At 40.4% G+C, this 19,537-nt stretch overlaps 1 protein-coding gene across 1 annotated transcript in view; it reads right to left on the bottom strand.

Annotated features, from left to right (window-relative positions):
- The window catches only part of LOC103396492 (collagen alpha-1(XI) chain-like), an 82,319-nt gene that overhangs the window by 24,800 nt on the left and 37,982 nt on the right, over window positions 1–19,537 (bottom strand). The window contains exons 8-34 of the mRNA XM_017042524.2: window positions 19,306–19,434; window positions 15,686–15,775; window positions 15,434–15,517; window positions 13,784–14,098; window positions 12,760–12,825; window positions 11,295–11,336; window positions 10,859–10,921; window positions 8,624–8,698; window positions 7,982–8,065; window positions 7,838–7,894; window positions 7,468–7,521; window positions 7,239–7,292; window positions 6,834–6,887; window positions 6,648–6,701; window positions 5,947–6,000; window positions 5,818–5,862; window positions 4,859–4,912; window positions 4,712–4,756; window positions 3,706–3,759; window positions 2,801–2,845; window positions 2,495–2,548; window positions 2,362–2,406; window positions 2,064–2,117; window positions 1,918–1,962; window positions 1,371–1,424; window positions 1,179–1,286; window positions 186–239 (exon numbers count right to left, since the gene is read on the bottom strand). Of these exons, the coding sequence (XP_016898013.2) occupies window positions 186–239; window positions 1,179–1,286; window positions 1,371–1,424; window positions 1,918–1,962; window positions 2,064–2,117; window positions 2,362–2,406; window positions 2,495–2,548; window positions 2,801–2,845; window positions 3,706–3,759; window positions 4,712–4,756; window positions 4,859–4,912; window positions 5,818–5,862; window positions 5,947–6,000; window positions 6,648–6,701; window positions 6,834–6,887; window positions 7,239–7,292; window positions 7,468–7,521; window positions 7,838–7,894; window positions 7,982–8,065; window positions 8,624–8,698; window positions 10,859–10,921; window positions 11,295–11,336; window positions 12,760–12,825; window positions 13,784–14,098; window positions 15,434–15,517; window positions 15,686–15,775; window positions 19,306–19,434 (1,932 nt within the window). The remainder of the gene's footprint in view (window positions 1–185; window positions 240–1,178; window positions 1,287–1,370; window positions 1,425–1,917; window positions 1,963–2,063; window positions 2,118–2,361; window positions 2,407–2,494; window positions 2,549–2,800; window positions 2,846–3,705; window positions 3,760–4,711; window positions 4,757–4,858; window positions 4,913–5,817; window positions 5,863–5,946; window positions 6,001–6,647; window positions 6,702–6,833; window positions 6,888–7,238; window positions 7,293–7,467; window positions 7,522–7,837; window positions 7,895–7,981; window positions 8,066–8,623; window positions 8,699–10,858; window positions 10,922–11,294; window positions 11,337–12,759; window positions 12,826–13,783; window positions 14,099–15,433; window positions 15,518–15,685; window positions 15,776–19,305; window positions 19,435–19,537) is intronic.

Below are 19,537 nucleotides of genomic sequence, written 5' to 3'. Positions count from 1 at the left end.
GCAGAATGAAGACCTCAGGATACCATCACAGATGAGTGCAGACGTAGTCGCTGCTAAACTGCCCGTGACCAAAGACACTGATTTTCCACATACAGCTGCCTAATGTTTCTTTTCCAAGTGAATTACAAGCAGGCACAAAAAAACTAAACATGTCAAACTCAACTAAAGAGCTCCTCAGTACACACCTTAGGGCCCTGTCTTCCAGGGTATCCAGGCAAACCAGGGACTCCAAGTTTTCCCTGTAGAAGAAGAAAAAGAAATTAAATTTACCAAAAGAAACAAATAAAGTTTTTCCTGCGCTGACGTTAAAAACATTTTTAATGATTATCATGTCTCAGTGGAGAGAGTCCGTGATCATCATGAATATAAGTCTTATCATCCAAGAAAACCCATTTCTGTTTCAATTTACAGATGGTGAGAATCGATGGGTTTTACTGGAATATTTGACAAACCACAGATTTCTTTTACAAAAATCAACAAATAAGTGTAGCATGGATACTGGAGACCTGGATGTAATTAATGAGAAAGATAATTAACCCCTGCATTGCTCACATGCAGGATTAGCATAATTACACTGGGTATTTTGACATAAACTGGCCACAATAACATATGAATTATTCATTAGCTTGCATACTTGTACTTCTTACTAATGATCTGGTAACTTCCTGAAGAACACCTTCTCTGAGGCTGTGTACTTGCATACTTGTACTTGAAGAACTGAAGAACACCTTCTCTGAGGCTGTGTTTTGTTTGGTGCAGTGTGTTAACCACCAGCTAATTTCAAAGAGGGCAGCAGCAGCAGCAGCAGCAGCAGCAGCCGCAGCAGCAGGTACTAGGAGTCCAGCAAGGACAGAGGAGCTGGGGCTTGTCCTGCTGTGACTGCTCTTCTGTGTCCACTGAGATCCACTGGGCCGTCACTGGTCTCCAAAGTTTAATTCACTCCTTGCTCTTGGTTAAATTTCTATTACGTGATAATGATGTAGCAGCCCACTGCACTTATGGACAAGGGCAGTTACAGTGTAATTAATGGCACCCTCTCTGATGGTTGTGTGTGTTGTTTCATGTTGTTGATGAACATAAAGAAGTCACTGCTGCAGAGCTACACTAAGAAGAACCACAGGAATATATTTATTTAGAATTCTCCTTTTGCAGGTGTGAAGGCTGCGGCTGTTATTTACTTTCTCTCCAGCTGTACCGATGGGTCCAGTTTCTCCACCAGGTCCTGATTTGCCCTTGGGGCCCTCAGGGCCGTCCTCCCCTCTGGGTCCTAGTGAACCAACCTCACCCTATGACAAAACACAGGAAGGTATAGGTGTAATACATTAAGTTTTATAATTTTTTATTTAGATACAAGTTTGATGGTAACTCACCTTTTCACCCTTGATGCCCATGTCTCCTTTGAAGCCAGGAAATCCGTCTTCCCCCTACAGACAAAAACAACAAAATAAACTTAAGCGTTCCTAGAAATTCTGCACAGTTTATCTATCTATCTACAGTATGTTCCTATTGAATCCTTTTTGCAAGAGGAGTGCTGACATCTCGTGGCTATTTAAGCAAAGCATTCGCAAGACAGAACATAAGTTTCCATCAAAATGTATTGTACTATGCTGACATCTACTGTTTTGTTTTGAGAATGCGGGTTCCAATATTTTTGTAAATGTTCAAGTTCACCATTAAAAAAATACTTTACAGAAAATGTATATCATAGACGTTTATAACTTACACTGTTCTACTGGATGAATCAATTTGAAAAGATACTTTTATTAGTACAAACATTTAGACATTTAAATCACTTGTAAAAATTTGATCTTAAAAATCCTTTTTTAATCTGTCCGTTTAAATATCTTCATAAACAGCAAACACTGTATTAGTCTATCTGGAGAATTACCGTAACTTAAGTCAAGATTTTTTCTTTACCTTTTCTCCTTTTCCACCTTTAAGGCCTCTGATGCCGTCAGCTCCCTGGAGAAGCAAAATGAAATATAAATGACAGAAGAAGACTGCAGAAAAACAACTTTTTATTTATTCATTATTTATGACAGAGGGAATTAGATGAAGCTCACTTTGACGCCACGAGGTCCAGGATAGCCGATGGATCCAATAGGACCAGAAAAACCCTGAGAAATGAAGGTCATGTCAAGGTCAAGGGGTTATTTCTGGTCACCAGTACAGTAAATGGTGGATGTTTTGAATTTATTAACTTTTATATTAACTTATTTTTATGGTAACAAACAAGCTAAATTTTTTTACAGAATGTCAATGTTTTTGAATTTGTTCAATTTGGTTAAATTATGCCTCTTCAAACAGCATAGAGTTAATGCTGATGAATCAAAAAAATAAATAAATAAAAAAAATACATACGGTGGCTCCTTTCTCGCCGGCAGGACCTTCTTTACCTGGGTGACCCTGGGACATTCACAGAGACCATGTATGAGCAGGTGGTCAGGTGTTAGTGTGTTTCAGTTGGTTTGAAAAAATGTCAATATTAACTTACAGGAGGACCATCAGCACCAGCAAGGCCAGCCAAACCTTGTTTACCTTGAGGTCCCTAGAAAGAAAAAGAGACAGAGGGACAGACAGACAGAGGGACAGACAGAGAGACAGTGGTTTAGGGACCCAAACATCTGTACGCACCGCTCCTGCGGATGTTTTGTCCATCAGTGTTGTGCAGAGGAGCCAGTGAGGGTCTATATCTCAGGCAGATGTCAGTCTGCAGAATCACTTATGTGGTCTGGACTAATGCACTCATTTGCTGCTACAGCACAGTCTGAATGAAGGACCAGGTTCCATCTGTACTTACTTTGTCACCAGGAGGCCCAATTGGACCTTGAGGACCAATGAGACCCTGAAAGACAAGTAAAAAAAGATCTGTGATTAGACCAGCGAAACCAAAACCATCCATTCGTGAGGCGGTAAAATGACCAAGAACACTGGTTTCCCACTGTGCAAGGGGAACTTTGAAAACCTTGCAGAAGTCAAACCTTAAAGATGTGTAATGACTTAAGAGGCTCTAAGTAATAATAAGAGAGCGCAGTTACAGTTTTGACATTTGATTTCCGTCACTGGAACACCTTCAGCTACCAAAGGCCAGGTGAAAAAGAACAAGTTATTTATTCAACCTCTAGTAGCACCAGGTTGGACTCCTGCTAATATTTTCCAGGGAAATGACGTTCACCTGAAAATGGTACCTGCCAATGACTATTGGATACCAGACAATTTGTATTAAGACCACTCTAAAATGGAATTTTTTTTTCATTAGTGTAACCAACATGTCAATGTAATGAGGTAATGAATAGATACTGCATTTCAACAGCAGGTCAGAAAAGACATCTGTCTGAGTGAGGGGGCAGAAAAAACAAAAACATCTTAAATTCTGTAATTATTTATGTCCAGGGAGTTCTTTTTTTTACTGTTTATGAAATGAAGGATGGATGTAAGGATAAAGGAGGAAAACAGAGCAACAAAATATGTCTTCAAATGTTTGATTATGAAAACAGGAGCTCCAGGAGTCATGTGATTTCTCATGGTTCTAAAATACATTCAGCTAAAAAGGAGAATTGAAGAAAAAGATGTGAGGCTGGGGGGTGGGGGAGGGGGCAAAAAAAACCCCCCAATTTTGGATATGCTAAGACTTTGAGGGAAAAAAAGTATTTTGGACATGCTAAGACTTTGAGGGAAAAAAAGTAAAATAAATATAAAACGTACGTTTGGACCAGGCAGACCCTGTTGCCCAGGAGGCCCTGACTCTCCTTGTGGACCCTGTATTTAAAAAAAATAAAAAATAAAAAAAGACAGAAATCAGAGGATTCAACAAACACATTTTCAGTGTAAAAAAATCAAATTTTTTCTGAACTTTTGATTCAATTTACACAAACATGAGAAACGCAGCCAACATTGTGCAGGAAATCACAGAAAATTACACATAAAGCTCAGATAATCTCCTCTGGTGCATCCATTCTTTTGTTACATTATTTGAAGGTGTTGGACAGACTGAGGACTCTGGGTGACTTTGTTGATCTGACTGAAATGACCTAACACAGTCTGTGTCGAGGGCAGGCAAAAAAAGAACTGTTTTGAGGAGAAATGTGAGACTCTGGCTCAGCAGACGAAGACAGTTTGTGGCGAGTGGTGTGGATTATCGATAAAACACTTCATCACCACGACACAGAACCATGTGTGAGTGGATTAAAACTACTAAGGCTAAATGCAACTAGTGTTGCTTCCTGCTGTCCCTGCAGAGATGCTGGCTGTAACAAACAGAGCAGAGCTCCAGCAGTCGGCTGCAGCTGTAACAACAAACACTAAACACCAGCGTGTCAGAGGAGGTTAGCTGCAGAGCTGGGACTGGTAACAGGGGCCTTCAATGGAAAAGGCTACAATTAAGAATCTGGATTAGATTGGTGGGATAATTTAGCAGGTAGTTAAAGCGTGAAGGCCACGATGAATGAGACACAGAGTATGACTAATTTTTGACTAGACTAGACTGACCAATTTCTTTCCTTTTTTTTTTCAAAAATAGCAAGCTAATAATAATTATTTAACTGACTTTTATTTAATATGTCCTGCTGGGTCTATGGCTTTACAATATATTAGCAGTTTTTGTCATGTAACCAGTGATTCTCTTAACCCTCACTTATTCAAATTATTTCACAGATTGCAGATTGTTGGTGATAAAACACAGTGACAAAAAAACCCCATAAAGAATTCTCACCATGTTTCCTTTGGGACCAGCTTGGCCGTCGAGACCAGGAAGACCCTAATAAAACAATACAGTCATAAATATCCTGTATCATTCCATGTAATGTATTTAGAACACACAGAATGAGTTTAATGAAGTACTACTGTAAAGTTTACTTACACGCTGTCCTGGTGTACCAGCAGACCCTCTGGGGCCCAGCAAACCTCTAGGTCCCTGTGTAAAAAAAGACAGGAAGTGGTAAATTAGTGATGAAAGAAAAATACTCTTTCATATACTTCATATATTTACACTCACTTGACTTAAATATTGTTTAGAATACAGTGGAAGTACAGTACAGAGAGTATTAAATGTACTGCCAAGTCTTTTGGTCATTAGTCTGACTCAGTGAGGTGCTGACCTCCGGAGGCCATTTGTGATAACTACAGCTGCAAATAAGGGAACAAAGGGAGCAAAGTGCTGCTTATAAATGACCTACATTTAAAATGGACTTTCAGGTTTTGGATTTTGGTGTTTTATTAGTTTTATTAGCCTTTAAACACTTTGTGAATCATGAAATTTTCCCAGAAGCTGCTAAAACAGCAGGGTCAGTGTCCTGAACAAGAGACACAACGGCATGTAGACTAGATCATCCCTGTCATTTACCATCTGATCTACTGAGTTGGTTTCACACGATTACCAACTCAACTACGTCTGTAAGTCACGCAAGAATTGTCCCACTAATAGTTATGACTTTTCTGTGTTATTTTATGTTTATTTTCTGATCAAACAGAGCACGTTGTAAAAACGTCCTTTAACTTATTACATCAGTCCATTTAGCTTCGGTCCATTTGGAGCGAATAGTGCGAGTGTGTGAGTTTCTCACGAGCAGCCAGAGTCACTTCCTTGATTCCCCTTTAATGCTATTTTTTAAAAAGCCTATTCCAAACTGGGTAAATGACTGCAATGGTGTTTGCAGACAGGAATGTTGATAGAGCTGAAGGAGCAGAGAAGGGCGAGGCTTTGTAATGAAATAATGGCCTGAATGAATGTTGTGGGGAAACAATGTAGAGCGAAGATAGAAGTGAAGCGTCAGTGTCAGCACACTGTGGTGATGATGATCAGCTGATACAGCCACTTACACTCTCTCCAGCCACACCTCTCTGTCCAACCTGGCCATCTTCACCCTGACAATGGAAAAGGAAAAATGTATGAAATGAGAATTTATCAAGCACAAAACAAAGAGGTAGGGCGGCCGAGATTCTACTCACTCTAGGGCCGTCCTCTCCTGGAGGACCTGGAGGACCTGTAGAACCCAGCTCTCCCTAGAGATAAGTGAGCAGAGAGAAATAATCAACAGAGAAAATGACATGTGATCTGAAAAGGAGTCGACGCAGTTCTTGAAGTTTTTGGATAAAGCGAGGAAAAGGTCAACACTTCAGATAACCCTTGGAGAATATACTTAAAAAATCCACAGGGGTAAAAAAAAAACTGCCTTTAATTTACACTAAATTTGGACTCAACATTTGGCATAGACCTATATAGTTTCTGCTATTTATAATGCGCTATAAGTACTGGGCTGACTTTGGTGGCCCTGTAATTACTCAGTATAGGATAAGGCATTAAAGGCTGTCTGGAAATCCCACTCTGTGATCTCTCTGTCCTCTCCCTTTTTAGCCCAAATTCCACAAACACCAGCGATCCTCATTTGCCTCCAGGTCAGGGCCGCCTGAAGGCTGGAGTGGAACCCACCAACAACCTTTGACTGGGATCAGGCATCTAAAAAACTCTAACGCCCCTAGAATCAGTGTCCTTCAATGCTGCAGTGTAAAGAAGAGCCATCAGAAATGATGCCACTGTTCAACCAGGGTGCAGGACAGGAGTCATTGTCCTCAATGAGGATTTAACAGAAGGATTAAGTCCTGTTAGGAGACAGTCATGTGGTTCCATAAGTGTCCTTGTTTTTACTCACTCTGTGTCCCTTTTCTCCAGGAAGACCTGGGAGACCGTCGAAGCCTCGATCCCCCTTAAGAAGCACAGTAACCAAGGATTACTCAATGACACAGGTGCCTCCTTTTACAGCACAGTGAGTGGAAATAAATAAATAAATGAAAAGAAAAAGTAGTCCAGAGGCAGCATATCATTTTTATGGGTTCACCTTATTCCCTGCCTCTCCTGGCAAACCTCGAGCTCCATCGGCGCCATTACGACCCTGAGAGACACAGAAATATCCTGTCATGCTACATGGTAACGTGTAGAAAATATTCAATTACCTTGAAAGGTTGTGCACAACAAACAAAGAGAGGAGATCATTCCTTTAACTCGTTGGTTATTGAATAAACATGAAATTTGCACAAGACAGAGACACAAAATCAAGTGCAGCTGAATGATTTTGAAACGCGGCCACGTTTGAGACTACACAGGCTCCACTCCTTGGGCACGGTAACCTTGACTCTTGGATTTGGAGAAAGGGCTTAAATTGATTGTCCATTTCAAGAACCAAACGCTGAAGGAGATTAATCAATGAATTCAATTAGGCAGGGGGGAAAAGGAAGGTATTTACCCGCTTCCCTAGCTTTCCTGGAGGTCCCGATGGACCTTGAAGACCTCTGGGTCCCTAAGATGATTGGATAGAAAACACCAGTCATAAAAAGTGAGGGGGTGGGAAAGGAGGAGTCATTGCACAGAGGATAGGTAAGCAAGGATTTGAGATCAGCTAAACTGTGTAGCTCTAGAATAATTCAATGAATATTAATAATTAAATCACCATAACAACCAGGTTTTTCTTTTACCTGTGGTCCAGAATCACCGCTGTCACCTTTAAGTCCAGGAGCACCAGGACCTCCCTGTCCACAACAGAAGCACAAACTCAGGAATTTATAACACAATATTATTGATAATGAACAGTATGTGCACATGTACAGTCAATACACACTACAACATTTCACCAATAGCAGAATAATGTGATAAGGTGATTCTGTATGTGTGGAAAAACAACCCTAAGGCGAGGGAAAGACTTCACCTGTTATAAAAATGATGACAGCAGTAGAGTGGATGTTGAAACAAACAATGAAGTGTCAATCGTTCAAATCAGAAACTGTGTTTCTTCCTAATCAGTGAATGTTTCCAAAACCAGGGATAGAAGTAAAAAAACATACATACCACAGGACCAGATCTTCCCATCATGCCCTGTGGTCCGGGTGGACCTCTCATAGCCAACTGTGGTTCACACGGGAAGAGCTTATTTGCACCAGACAATAATTTTTAATTTAAATAGAAATCATTAGGGGGAAAAATACTACTTACCCTGGCCTGAGAGAGGATGGCCTGAGCCTGAGCTTCCTGTGCAGAAACCACAGGGCCTTTGTGGGACTCTCCACCTGCTCGGAACTATTACATGTTTGAGAAGAAGAAGAAGAAGAAGAAAAAGAAGAAGAGGAAGAAGAAGAAGAAGGAGGAGGAAAATTAGAAGAAGACAAAATAAGAAAAAAGAGAAAAAAACAAGATGAAGAAGAGGAGGTAGGTAGAAGTAGAAAAGAAAGAAGGACGTGAATAAAACACAATAACAAACCAAGTGCCTTGTCTGTATAAACCAATGAGCTCCCCTGGTGACTGTTTTCAAATATGTGCTGAGTTTTGTTAAAATCGTAAAGTTATGTTTCAACACACACACACACACACACACACTGTATCACCTGGCCTTTAAAGCCTCAGTAGTCACTGGTTCCACTCCATTGCACTTGCTGACATTTACAATGTAAGTGATTTGTAACCCAAAGAAAACAGGCCCATGATCTTCTGGGCTGCTGCTGATGTTGTGAGGATAACACACACACACACACACATGCACACAAACACACACTGGTGGTCTGGATTTAACATGTACAGTATGTAAAAAAACACACACAACAGGCAGGCCGTTGAATGTGTGGGAAGCGGTGGACTTACAGGAAGCATCAGAATGGTACCTGGAGGACCAGGGACACCATCAGAACCTGGAATACCAGGACGCCCTGGAGGACCCTGGAGAGCGAAAGGGAGAGAGAAGTTTACAGAGTATTTTTTAGTGTTATATGTGTTCAGTATTCGGATGAGTCTGTACAGCAGAGAGACAACAAATCATCAGGGGGAGTTGATGAAGTAGGCGTGCGTTTCCTCATACGATACCAGGCTGGTTTTGTCCTTTCCTCAGATTATTAAAAGAAAAGGGTCAGAAAAACAATGTATAAACAAAGGAATATAATAAATATATAGTAATCGTATCAATATATTCATTATTGATACATAACAGTAGAAAATAACCAGAATTATTTGATTTGAATTGAAAAGCATGTGGAGGAAAAATGCCAATGCCGTTATTTCAAAGCCCAATTGAAAACGAAAGAATTATCAGTGACTTAATTGTTGAGTTAATGACTGCAAAATGTATCTGACTTTATATCCACTGTATCTTTTACTGCTGATACTTTGAAATAGTCATGAAACTTCCGTGTATCAGCTGTTTCAGTTTTCCAGTTGCAGAAAAGACTAGTAAACGGTCAGATTTTCCTCGCCGTGACGTGTCAGACATTTTCAAAAGGACACAGATCTGGACTGAAGACCTGGAATTTACATCTGGACTAAATGACAACTGACAGAGTCAGACTGGAACGTCAAGAGAGATCCTGGTACTTTCACTTAGAAAGTATTACTCAGAAAATAGTTTTCCACCAAAGTTCAATTGTGCAATGGTTGGTCAAAAAGTTTCATGACGAAATTCATCCTGCAGTTTTCCAAAATAATTATATGATGGAAACAGTGTTTGCTGACGTGTTTAGACTTAAATTAAGATTGTGTTCGGAAATTTCTTTTGTTGAGTTTATATATATATATTTTTTTTATTTGTTCCTTCTTTTGCCGTGTGTTATTAGATGTTATTGTCTAAAAACTACATTTTTATTTTTGTAAAAGAAATCAATCAATAACAATAATCAAAGATTAAGCTATTTTTTTCTCTCAGGATTTTAGTGAGTTTTACTTTCAGGAAAGTTTCCATATTTTAACAACCACAGCAGAAAGGTGAAATATGATATTATTAGATTTGACTTCAGGCTTTATCAACCTCAGTGGTTTCAGAGAATCCAGACTCTACTTCAGCTAGTCTTGTCATCTGCTCCAATCTCAGACTGACGCTTCAAATTGATACCATGTGTGTTCGTCTGCCTCTTCCCAGAGGTAGTAAATATTCTTCTCCCCGTTGCTGTTACAGTATGCAGAGCGGCATCTAGAATAATTGGGAGCCTACATATCTGGGAAAATGGCACTTTGGTGGAAAGCACAGCAGGGGTGGCGACCGTGAGTGAAATGAGCCGATCAAACGTCCAGACCAGAGGGATACTGCGTAACGGAAAACCGCGAGACTACAGAAAAGAGTCACTTGTTAATAACCACGTCAGACCTCAGTGAGACTGTCTCTCATGGAAGTAAAAGGAAAGGGGATGGGGGGGCTGTTGGACCAATGAAACATTGTTGATCACGCTGACACTGAGAGACAAAAAGCCTTCGTATAAAAAAACACAACCTGCTGGTCATATACAGTACACCAAATGGATTACAGCCCACAGGGTGGTGTCAATGAGATCTGGGGCTAATTTGGGGAGGAAAAAAAAATGCTGAGAAGCAGATTTTCTGGAGGAGACACGCAATTAGTCTGTGTCATCAAATCAATCAAAAATAATGAAATTCTACAGAACTGGAGACTGCTTCTCAGTACTTCAGACTTCTTCCATCTAAAATCTCTCTTTAGCTATTCTGTTCATTTGTCCAAACCCATAATTACTCATAGGTCAGCAGTATTCTATGAGGCCTAATGTTAATATGATCAAATGTGTGGTGATATGTATGTAGCTAAAAAACAACCAGCAGGAAAACCAATCGAAGGATGTTTTTTTAATCCTTGATTTTTCTACTAAATTAACACCAGGAAATGAATGTTTTCTTATCTTTTGCTTATTACTCCACAATTAAAGTTTTGCGTATTTGATATGAAATTGAATTTTTGAAATCTGGGTTTTATTTTTACTTTATTATTTATATTTATCATAATGCAATTTGGGATTTCTAATCAATGGAATTAACGAGGGGAAAGCTGCTACTAATGACTATGTGTAATTAAGGTGTGAGAAGCAGCCGGCCTTCACTTACTCTTTCACCGTGGTCTCCAGGAGAACCTGGGGGACCCTGCAATCCTGGGCTCCCAGGAAGACCCTGAAACCACACACAGAAAGACAGACTTAGACACGTAGCATATTATATCCTAAAGTGCTGCTAACCAGCGTTCCCACCACATGCAGGCTAACCAATATTTCACATGTGCCGGCCAAGAAAGACTAAGGAGAAGATGGGTTCAAAAAGAAATAAGTCTGAAAATAAAATATCTCCTATTTCTTCTGTCTGTCTCTCTCTCTCTGTTTGTCTGTCTCTCTCTCTCTTACACACACACATTTTGACTGTATTTCTAAGCTCAAGCTTCACTGGCGATCAGGACTGACACTCTCTTAACATAAAGACATGTTTTCCCTCTTTAGCTGTTCTCCATCTGTGAAAGGCAGACAGGAGTATAGGAGAATGTGATACTCACTGCTTGGCCAGGGGCTCCTTGGGCTCCTTCTATAAGCATACCCTGAAAAAAAAAGAAGAAAGTGAATACAGTAGCCTTACAGGGCAGCCTTTGAATCCATAGGCAGCAGTGAACAGTCTCAGATGCAGTGCATCAGGTTTAAAGTGACTGGAATTGGAAAGCGACCAACTATTATCTTTGTCTTCATCGATGGTCTCAAACATAGGGGCATGATTTATGTTACCTATCCCATTATAGCACTGAATTGTAGTCAAAGTCCGCTGTTTAATGAAAAGAAATGATGGGATCACAGCTTTAAAAGTTGAAAAGTTAGATTTTAGTTTTGAAGCTAAAGCTGCCAATGCGTCTGGGGTCCACAACGGCTGAGTAAAAAAAAGTTGGGCAACAACTGACCTACTTTGTTCCACAATGTGTTTGTGATCTGTGGTTTGAATGAAAGCCTGCAAGGCAAAAAGGTGAGAAAGTAGAAAAACTGACAGCAGCTTCTTTTTTAGTCGATATTAAAGCTGCATCCGTTCACTTTATCACAGTAGCACTTTGTCTCGTACTACTAATACTGTCAGTTGAAATTAAAAGGATTTAAAAGATTTTTTTAAAAAATTCACAACTTTAAAAACCCGCCGCAGACTTTTGCAGGTGTGTAAGTGCCAGAGTGCAGCAGTTGGAAAAGTCTTGGCTAATGAAAAAAGACATTGCTAAATTTAAAATATGACGTCCACCTGATTTGCCAAGACAGCGGGAAGACCGGGAGATTTATGTAGAGATACAGCAGATGAACCGCACTTTGAAGTTATATTTAATATACTGAAGGAGTGTGGGGGAGGATGGACTCTTCAGATCTGGGTCTCAAACTCAAATGAGCCCAGGGGCCACTGTTGCCCCTACCATCCAACAGGGGGTCAGATTATATTATACTGACATCTAGTAGCTGGCCGCACGTGGGTGATTCACGTGGCGAAAATTTAACTCTACCTGACTAAGTCGTCCAGTCTGTATTTCTTTTATAAATGTATAAATTCCATAGATGTGTCCCTCATAAATGTGGATGAAAAAAAGGTTTTTTCCAAATGACCTATTTTATAGCCTCTGTTTTGAGATATATTAGTATTTATGAAGGGTACAGGAAAATAAAAAAATAAATGAAAAAAGAAAGAAACAAATATGGAAAAAGAAACAAAAGTGGTAGAAAAGAAAAAAACACTTTGTAGAAAATGAATAAATGAAACGTCAAACACTGTTGTAGTAAATAATGTTAATCTGATGGCATTTAACGCAGTAAATATTATGGGATAAACAAATGTTACTGTAGTTCAAATACAAAAATGTACAGCACACTATAGCTGCAGCTGTAGGCTAAATAAATAATAAGCGTATTCACACACCCACACAATTTAATTTCTTCTGAATGTGACTGTGGAAAATGTTGTGTTTAATGACGTGGTCGTCAACACTCTGCTTTACTTACAGGCTCAAAGACGGCAGGTTCACCCTTTTCTCCTTTCTCCCCCAGGTAACTCTGGCCGCCGCCCACCTACAGACACAGGACAGACCAGGTCAGCGCCTTACACATTAACAGACCGAACCTTTTCACAGCCAAGTTTTTCACAGCCAAATGTTCTAAATGCACTGCTTTTACAGCCAAAAATGGAAAATGTGAAACCAATGCTCAACAGATGTCCCCGTCTGACGCCCTGGTCGTCTCCTTCTTTTCATCAAGGTTGCATCAAAAAGCTGCTATGAAAGAAGCCTTTGCTTTAGCGCCTACTTATTAAACTGGCAAAGACTGCACAAACAGAACCCAACTGTGCACAGATCTAAAGGTCATTAGCTGACACTATCCATACAATGACTTCACAAATGTGGAATTTAAAAACCACCTGAAGCTGTGGGTTTGAAACCCGACCCTGGATTGTGCAAATAAGTCTGAAGATGCAGCTGTTTTTAAAGAAAAAGCTGATGAATATTTATTTGTGGTTTCTCAGATTGTCAAGCTGTGAGCGCAAATAAAGACATTAATAGAGACACAAACAGAGACTGAAAGCAGACAGATCTCCAACTAACACTCAGCCAAGCTCCATGTCACTTCCTGTCCCTGAGAATCTGGATCCTGATTCAAGGAAATGGACTGGAAGCAAGCCGAGGCAGACACGGACTGGGCAAATACTTTAGTGGTTACTGATATGGAAGTGATTAAAACTGCATTCAATGAGACTTTTTAAAATAGTCAACCAAGTCCAGACTGTGTGTGACAACCCAGAAAGGCATTTCTTTGATAAACAACAGGGGTCACGGGGGTCAAGAGGTTACAGGTTGTGTGTCTGTTCTGTCATAAAGGTCGACATCTCGCCTCTTTTGTTTATTTGTTTCTAGTGAAAGTGTGGAGAAAAAAAACACTAACACAGGCATCGTGATCCATCTCCACTCCCCTGGTCCCTGACCTTTAACCCAGTCCTCAGCACAACCATTTTTAACTCATCCATACCACTTACGTTGCTCTCTTTAAAGTCAGTCTCTGCAGGAACACCGGGACCAAACTCCTCCTCATACACTGCAGAAGTTGGCATGGCGTCTGTGGGGCCGTAATCCTCGTATTCTTCGTAGTCGTACAGCTTCTTCACAACCTCCTTGTGGTAGGTGTTGTCATTTTCCTTGATTTCATACTCCATAAATTTATAGTCGTCAGTAGCAGGGTCCACTTTGTCCTGGTTGTCCACTGCGTGAGCGGTTTCCACAGCTACCGTGGGCTCCGCTCCAACCTGTTCCACTCCGGTGATGTAATCATCCACTATTTCACCATCGTAGGTCTGGGATTCGTCCGAGGAATGCAGTGATGGTCAGAGGTTGTCAAGAACAGAAGGCATATGGAGAACTGGTTAGTGAAATTATCCATGTAATGACATGATGTATTTTGTTTTTTTTAGCTCGGCGATTCTTCGATCTTTGGACATCAACTGTTCAATTCATCCATATCATACTGGTGAAGGCAGTCATGGTCTACATATAAATGAAGATGGGCAACTTTTGAGATTTGATCTAAGTTTGAACGGATGAGTCAAACTATAAAATAAACCTGTTCATTCATCTTTATTATCTTTGTGCCACATATTTTATTCCTCTGTTTTTTTAATCTGTGACTGACTGACGGACACAAATGCCAAATGGATTGTCTAGGACTGCAGACTAATAAATATTATTGTGTTCTTAAAGCTTCCATCACAGTAATGACTAAAATCTACTCTATGATTCATTGTGATAAAGTATATTTTCTTGACATTTTTCCCATCCTAATAAGTTCAACATTTAGATTAGTGACACATACAGTACATACATCTACCTGCTGTTTCTTTGTCATATTTACAGAAATTAAATGTATTCCAATTAATTGTGATTATTCCTGATTAATTCACAGCACTAACCAACCTGCTGACCCAGACCAGCACTGACTTAAACATCACCCTTACACACAGCAGTGATCAACAGCACACATGACAAATGATTCACATTATATCACCATTATTGTACTTGTGCCATGTCTGAAAGCGTTTCCATTGCATCAACACTAATCAGACAAATCTGCCAAGAAATCTCACAAAAAAACAAATACCTTCCAAAACAGCCCTCCAGCTGCGGAGACGCTGTGTTTTTCATCTTATGTTATATCACAATGTAATCTGCAGACATTTGGCCAGTGGAGCACACAGCTGAGCACTTCCAGCTCAACACTCCTATTTTTCTGATTACGTTGAAACGGTCTGGCGCGGACGAACTGAGAGCATCGGTGGATAGAAAGAGCAGGAACACCAGAGTTGTGTCTGTCTACTGATTTTCCACTGGTCACAGCCCACAGATGTCAAGTCTTTCCTGCCTTAGTCACCGGACACACGCTGGTTAAAGCTGACACTTTGTTGTGTAAATTCAGCAGTGGAATGAGATTTGGAATCTGAATTTTAAATATTAAGCCACACAGATATTTGCTGCCCACCGGCTGTATTTCACCATGGCAATAAACATCTGTGCAGCTACCAACTTTAGATGAAAATAAAGTTTTAAAGCAGATTTCTGTTTGGATTTGGATTCAGATATTTTATTGCAGACTCTAAAATCAAAGACTCTGGATTGATTACCTGTCCTTGTCCTACCTTATCAGTGGGAGTCTCTGGTTGGCTTCCGTCCACTGTGGTGTAGTCATACTCTGCAGGATAATAGTCCTCACTCACTTTGACCTGTGCAGACAAAAGGGGCAGAACTCATTAAGGAACTGAGGTGGATTTATTTATTTTCATTTCTGCAGTAAACTGAGGGAAGGACAAGGACAAACAGGATGAAACGATGATGCCATTGTTTACAGCACGTTGGTAAGAGCTGTAAAAATGACATGGTTAGAGTGTTACCTCTGTCTTGGCGTCTTCAACTGGGGGAGGATCCGTGGTTAACGTTCCCTCGCTGTAGTCGTAGAATTCTCCATATTCATAATTAGTGTACTGTGAGGACAAACAGTGGAGACAGTCAGTTGAGTGGCAGGACTGAAATTTACATGACATAAATGTAGAAAATACATTTCACTTCATTTCATGTTTACTTATAAACACTATCAAGGACCATAATTTATCCCTGATTCCTCTTCTGACCTGATGCCTACGATTTACTGCACACTAAAAAAAAGTTTATTGAAAACATGGAAGCAGGACTTTAAACCTTTTAAATGTGAACGTCAATTTATTAAATGCTTTCATATCTCTCATACATTTATTAACCTCAGTGGCTTTGGGTGTGTAACTTTTGCAAGCCACACTAACACACAAATAATTATAAATGTGACCTCATAATGTATTCAAAGTGGGGCAGACTGGGGAAGGTTTCGGAGGAAACGGAAACGCAAGTGTCATATTGTGAACAGAAGTTGGCGTTGCGTGCAACGTCATCACGTTTACATTGGGGAGGAGCAGCATTGTTTTACTTTTCTGATACAGTTTGACAGAAATGAGACAGATGGACAGCATTGTTTTACTTTTCTGATAGAGTTTGACAGAAATGAGACAGATGGACAGTGAGAGTCAATGTCATTGTTGTGGCTTCAGACCCAGATGAGTCAGAAATAAAGGAAACTGCAGACTAGTGCACATCTCTGAGCCCCTGAATTACAACAAGAGTCCTGTAACAGTGGTACAACACAACTGTTTTGCCCTTGCGGGTGTCAACATGTGGCATTTAGCAAAGCAGGCCATGTGCTTTCACATTTAATGCTAAGCTTGGGCCAATTCTCCCTTTGTTTTAGCTGCATAATGAATCATAACAAACACCAATATCAACAAATCAGTCCTGGAGCAAATGGGGAAATATTTTTTTTTTTTAGTTATTTTCAACAGTCAGGATCAGTTGGCCTTGGTGGCCTGACTGCAGCCCAAGGAATATTATGTCATTTTAATATGTAACCACTGAAGACTTTTGTCAGTGAAACTCCACCATTTGCTCTCCTATCACTGTCAAAACTTGGTCGAGGTAGATTAACTTAACAGAGCAGCTGCTCCGCTCGTATGCAATGCTCTATCAGTTCAGAGATAAATATTAGTCCCTGGACACGGTCTGCGCTCATAAAAATAATACAATATCCACAGCCAGCTGCAACGCTGGTCTGGCTTCATTTCATACGTCGAGACCGAAGAAGGGTCATTCAAGAGAGAAGCCCTGGCCAACGTCGCTCCACCGACTCAGGGGGGAAACAGAGAGGCGGTTCAGAAAGTGGAGAAAAAGATTTATTTCTTTGAAGTACTTGGCGAAGCTGAAGATCTTCACCGCAGGTCTGGCTAAAAGGCATAAATACTGAAGCTCCCTCAATGGCCTCTTGCTTTTCTTTCTCTTGCTTCATCTCACTTCCGCTTTTTACCACAGCCGCAGACACGGTATCGGCGGCTGCTCAGCCAGTGGGCTAAAGGTCAGAGCTCGTCCTAAGACTGAGCCCAAAGCCTCAGTTTGGGGACGAGCTTTACACAAACTGATACAGTTTGTGTATCTGAAGGAAACTTCAGATACACAAACTGATACAGTTTGTGTATCTGAAGGAAACTTCAGATACACTACTAAAAAAACAAACAAACGGAGACCTTTAGACTTCCTGAGAAAAAACTTAAATGAACTCAGTGTCACAACAATACACCTCTGCTGTAGTGATTTGTTACTACAGTCAGTGATTTTAACTTTTCAGTCTATAAAAGTGTAAAGTGGGAAAAACTTTGGTCATTAAGTTACCCAAATGTACAATATTTTCTGGGCAAAACTTCCTGCTCTTTACTGACGACCAGGAAATCTTGTTTTGGCCCCAAAGAGTAACAAGTGTTAATGAAGCTTTTTACACTCCCCTGGCCCCCACCCTCCAGGACATGATACAAACCTTTCAGCTAACTTTTTCAAATTGAAGTAGAAGCTCCTGATTTTCTCTCCTAAACCAAGGACCTAAAGTCTACTTTTCCAGGTACTGGAATGCTTGCTGGGGAAGGAAAAGCTTGAATTTCCCTGGGAGTCTGGGCAGAGGCTGCTGAACTCGTTAGTGTAATAAATCACAGGGCCACTCAGAAGTGGGCTTAGACTCTGTGGCTGGGAAAGGGGAAAAGTTTCCAGTGTGAGCTCACCAGTCATTTGGTGAAAGGGAACGCAGCATGGGCTCAAAGTCACAAATAACCAAAAGGTATTGATAAAAAGGTTGAGTTTGAATTCAGGGGTTTGAGAGACATTTAAGAAATACATAAATAAATATTTAAATTTAGATTTTGAACTGAATGCAATATTTGTGCATAATACTTTGTACTAATATAATACTCAAAGAAATTCGTTTTTAAAAAAGGAAAGAAAGCAAAGGCAGTTTGCTTTTTCTGGAGAATTTCTGCCTGGATTTTCTGAAAACATTTTTGGAATGAAACAAAAACTGTTCTTGTACCGTTTCCTGTATTTCTGGCACAACAAATATTGGCTGGCTTGATCCAGGGAAAATTGATCTGATTCTAGTTCTAGCTGTCAAACCATTATTTATGGGATGGGTGTATTTTTCCAAATCCCAGGCTTCACGCTGTGTAGTTATTTCTTTTCTCTTTTTTCTACAGCGATCAACTTTTTTTTTAAATTCGTAATCCAAATTCACACAACTTAAATTCCTGCCTTTCTTACCAGTAGAAAAATTCATAATCCAAATTCACACAACTTTGTTAAATTTTAAATTCGTCATCCAAATTCACACAACTTTGTTAAATTCCTGCCTTTCTTACCAGTAGATCTCTGGTTAAAGTTAATGGTGAAGTTATGGTGCTTTCTAGTCCTGATGACAACCAACGTTCTCTATACTCCAGGTTGTGTCCATCTTCCTGAGAGTGGTATATGACCTACTCAGTGTGGGATTGAAACCTACAACCCACCATCTACACTACTTTAGGTTTACTTTGCAAAAAGATTCCCAGTTCACCAGTGTGAATTGTGATTTGTTTTTGTCTCCACCTGTGACTCTGTAACGGACCATTGGACTGTCCACAGTCCACTCCGCCCTCACCAAAAGACTGCTGGGATTGGCTCAAGCCCTCCCACGACTCTGAGAAGGACGGAGCGCCAATAATCTGAATGAATGATTGAATGAACTCCGTTCTGGCTACTGTGTGAAAGTGTTTTAAAGAGACTCATAGTACCATAAACGCCCTACAAACCAGTGTCAGAGGTTTGTCGAAAAGTAAAAATGTGAAGGTCTTAAAACATTTTTCAGCCTGCATGAGAAAAACACCCTTTAAATATTATTGGGCCAAATCAGACTTTTTCATTTTTAATGTAGTCACTGGTCATTATTTTATACACCTTTGTCTTCTGTTCTGTTTCATTCAAGTCTGGAGGCTGACTTCAACACTCTGTCTACCTCCCCCTCGTCTCTCTCAGCTCCCCGTCCTCCCCTCCCTCTGGAGAACCACACATTCTTTCTGGTCCCTACTCTTCAATGCATTCTGCTTTGCATGCCTTATTTCTCTTTCCAGAGACAGACCTCATCCTCGGGTTCTTGAGCCTGGGGGGTGTCATGGTGGTTGGGAGTTTCACAGTCGGGGCTGTAGTGTTCACAGTAGTCATAGGCTGCCCTGGGGTCTGCCACTATCAGCAGCTGCTGGATGTCACCCTGTACAAATACAAAAAGGAGAAGAAAAAAGGGGGGAGGGAGGTTAGATTGCTTTGTCAGCAACACTGATGTCAGCACCTTTCACAGACTGAAATCACAGGTT

The sequence above is a fragment of the Cynoglossus semilaevis genome, chromosome 20 (genome assembly GCF_000523025.1).
Source record: "Cynoglossus semilaevis isolate Cse_v1.0 chromosome 20, Cse_v1.0, whole genome shotgun sequence".
Classification (NCBI taxonomy): domain Eukaryota; kingdom Metazoa; phylum Chordata; class Actinopteri; order Pleuronectiformes; family Cynoglossidae; genus Cynoglossus; species Cynoglossus semilaevis.
The sequence above is the reverse complement of the archived record's forward strand: the minus strand, read 5'-3'. Positions and strand labels throughout refer to the sequence as shown.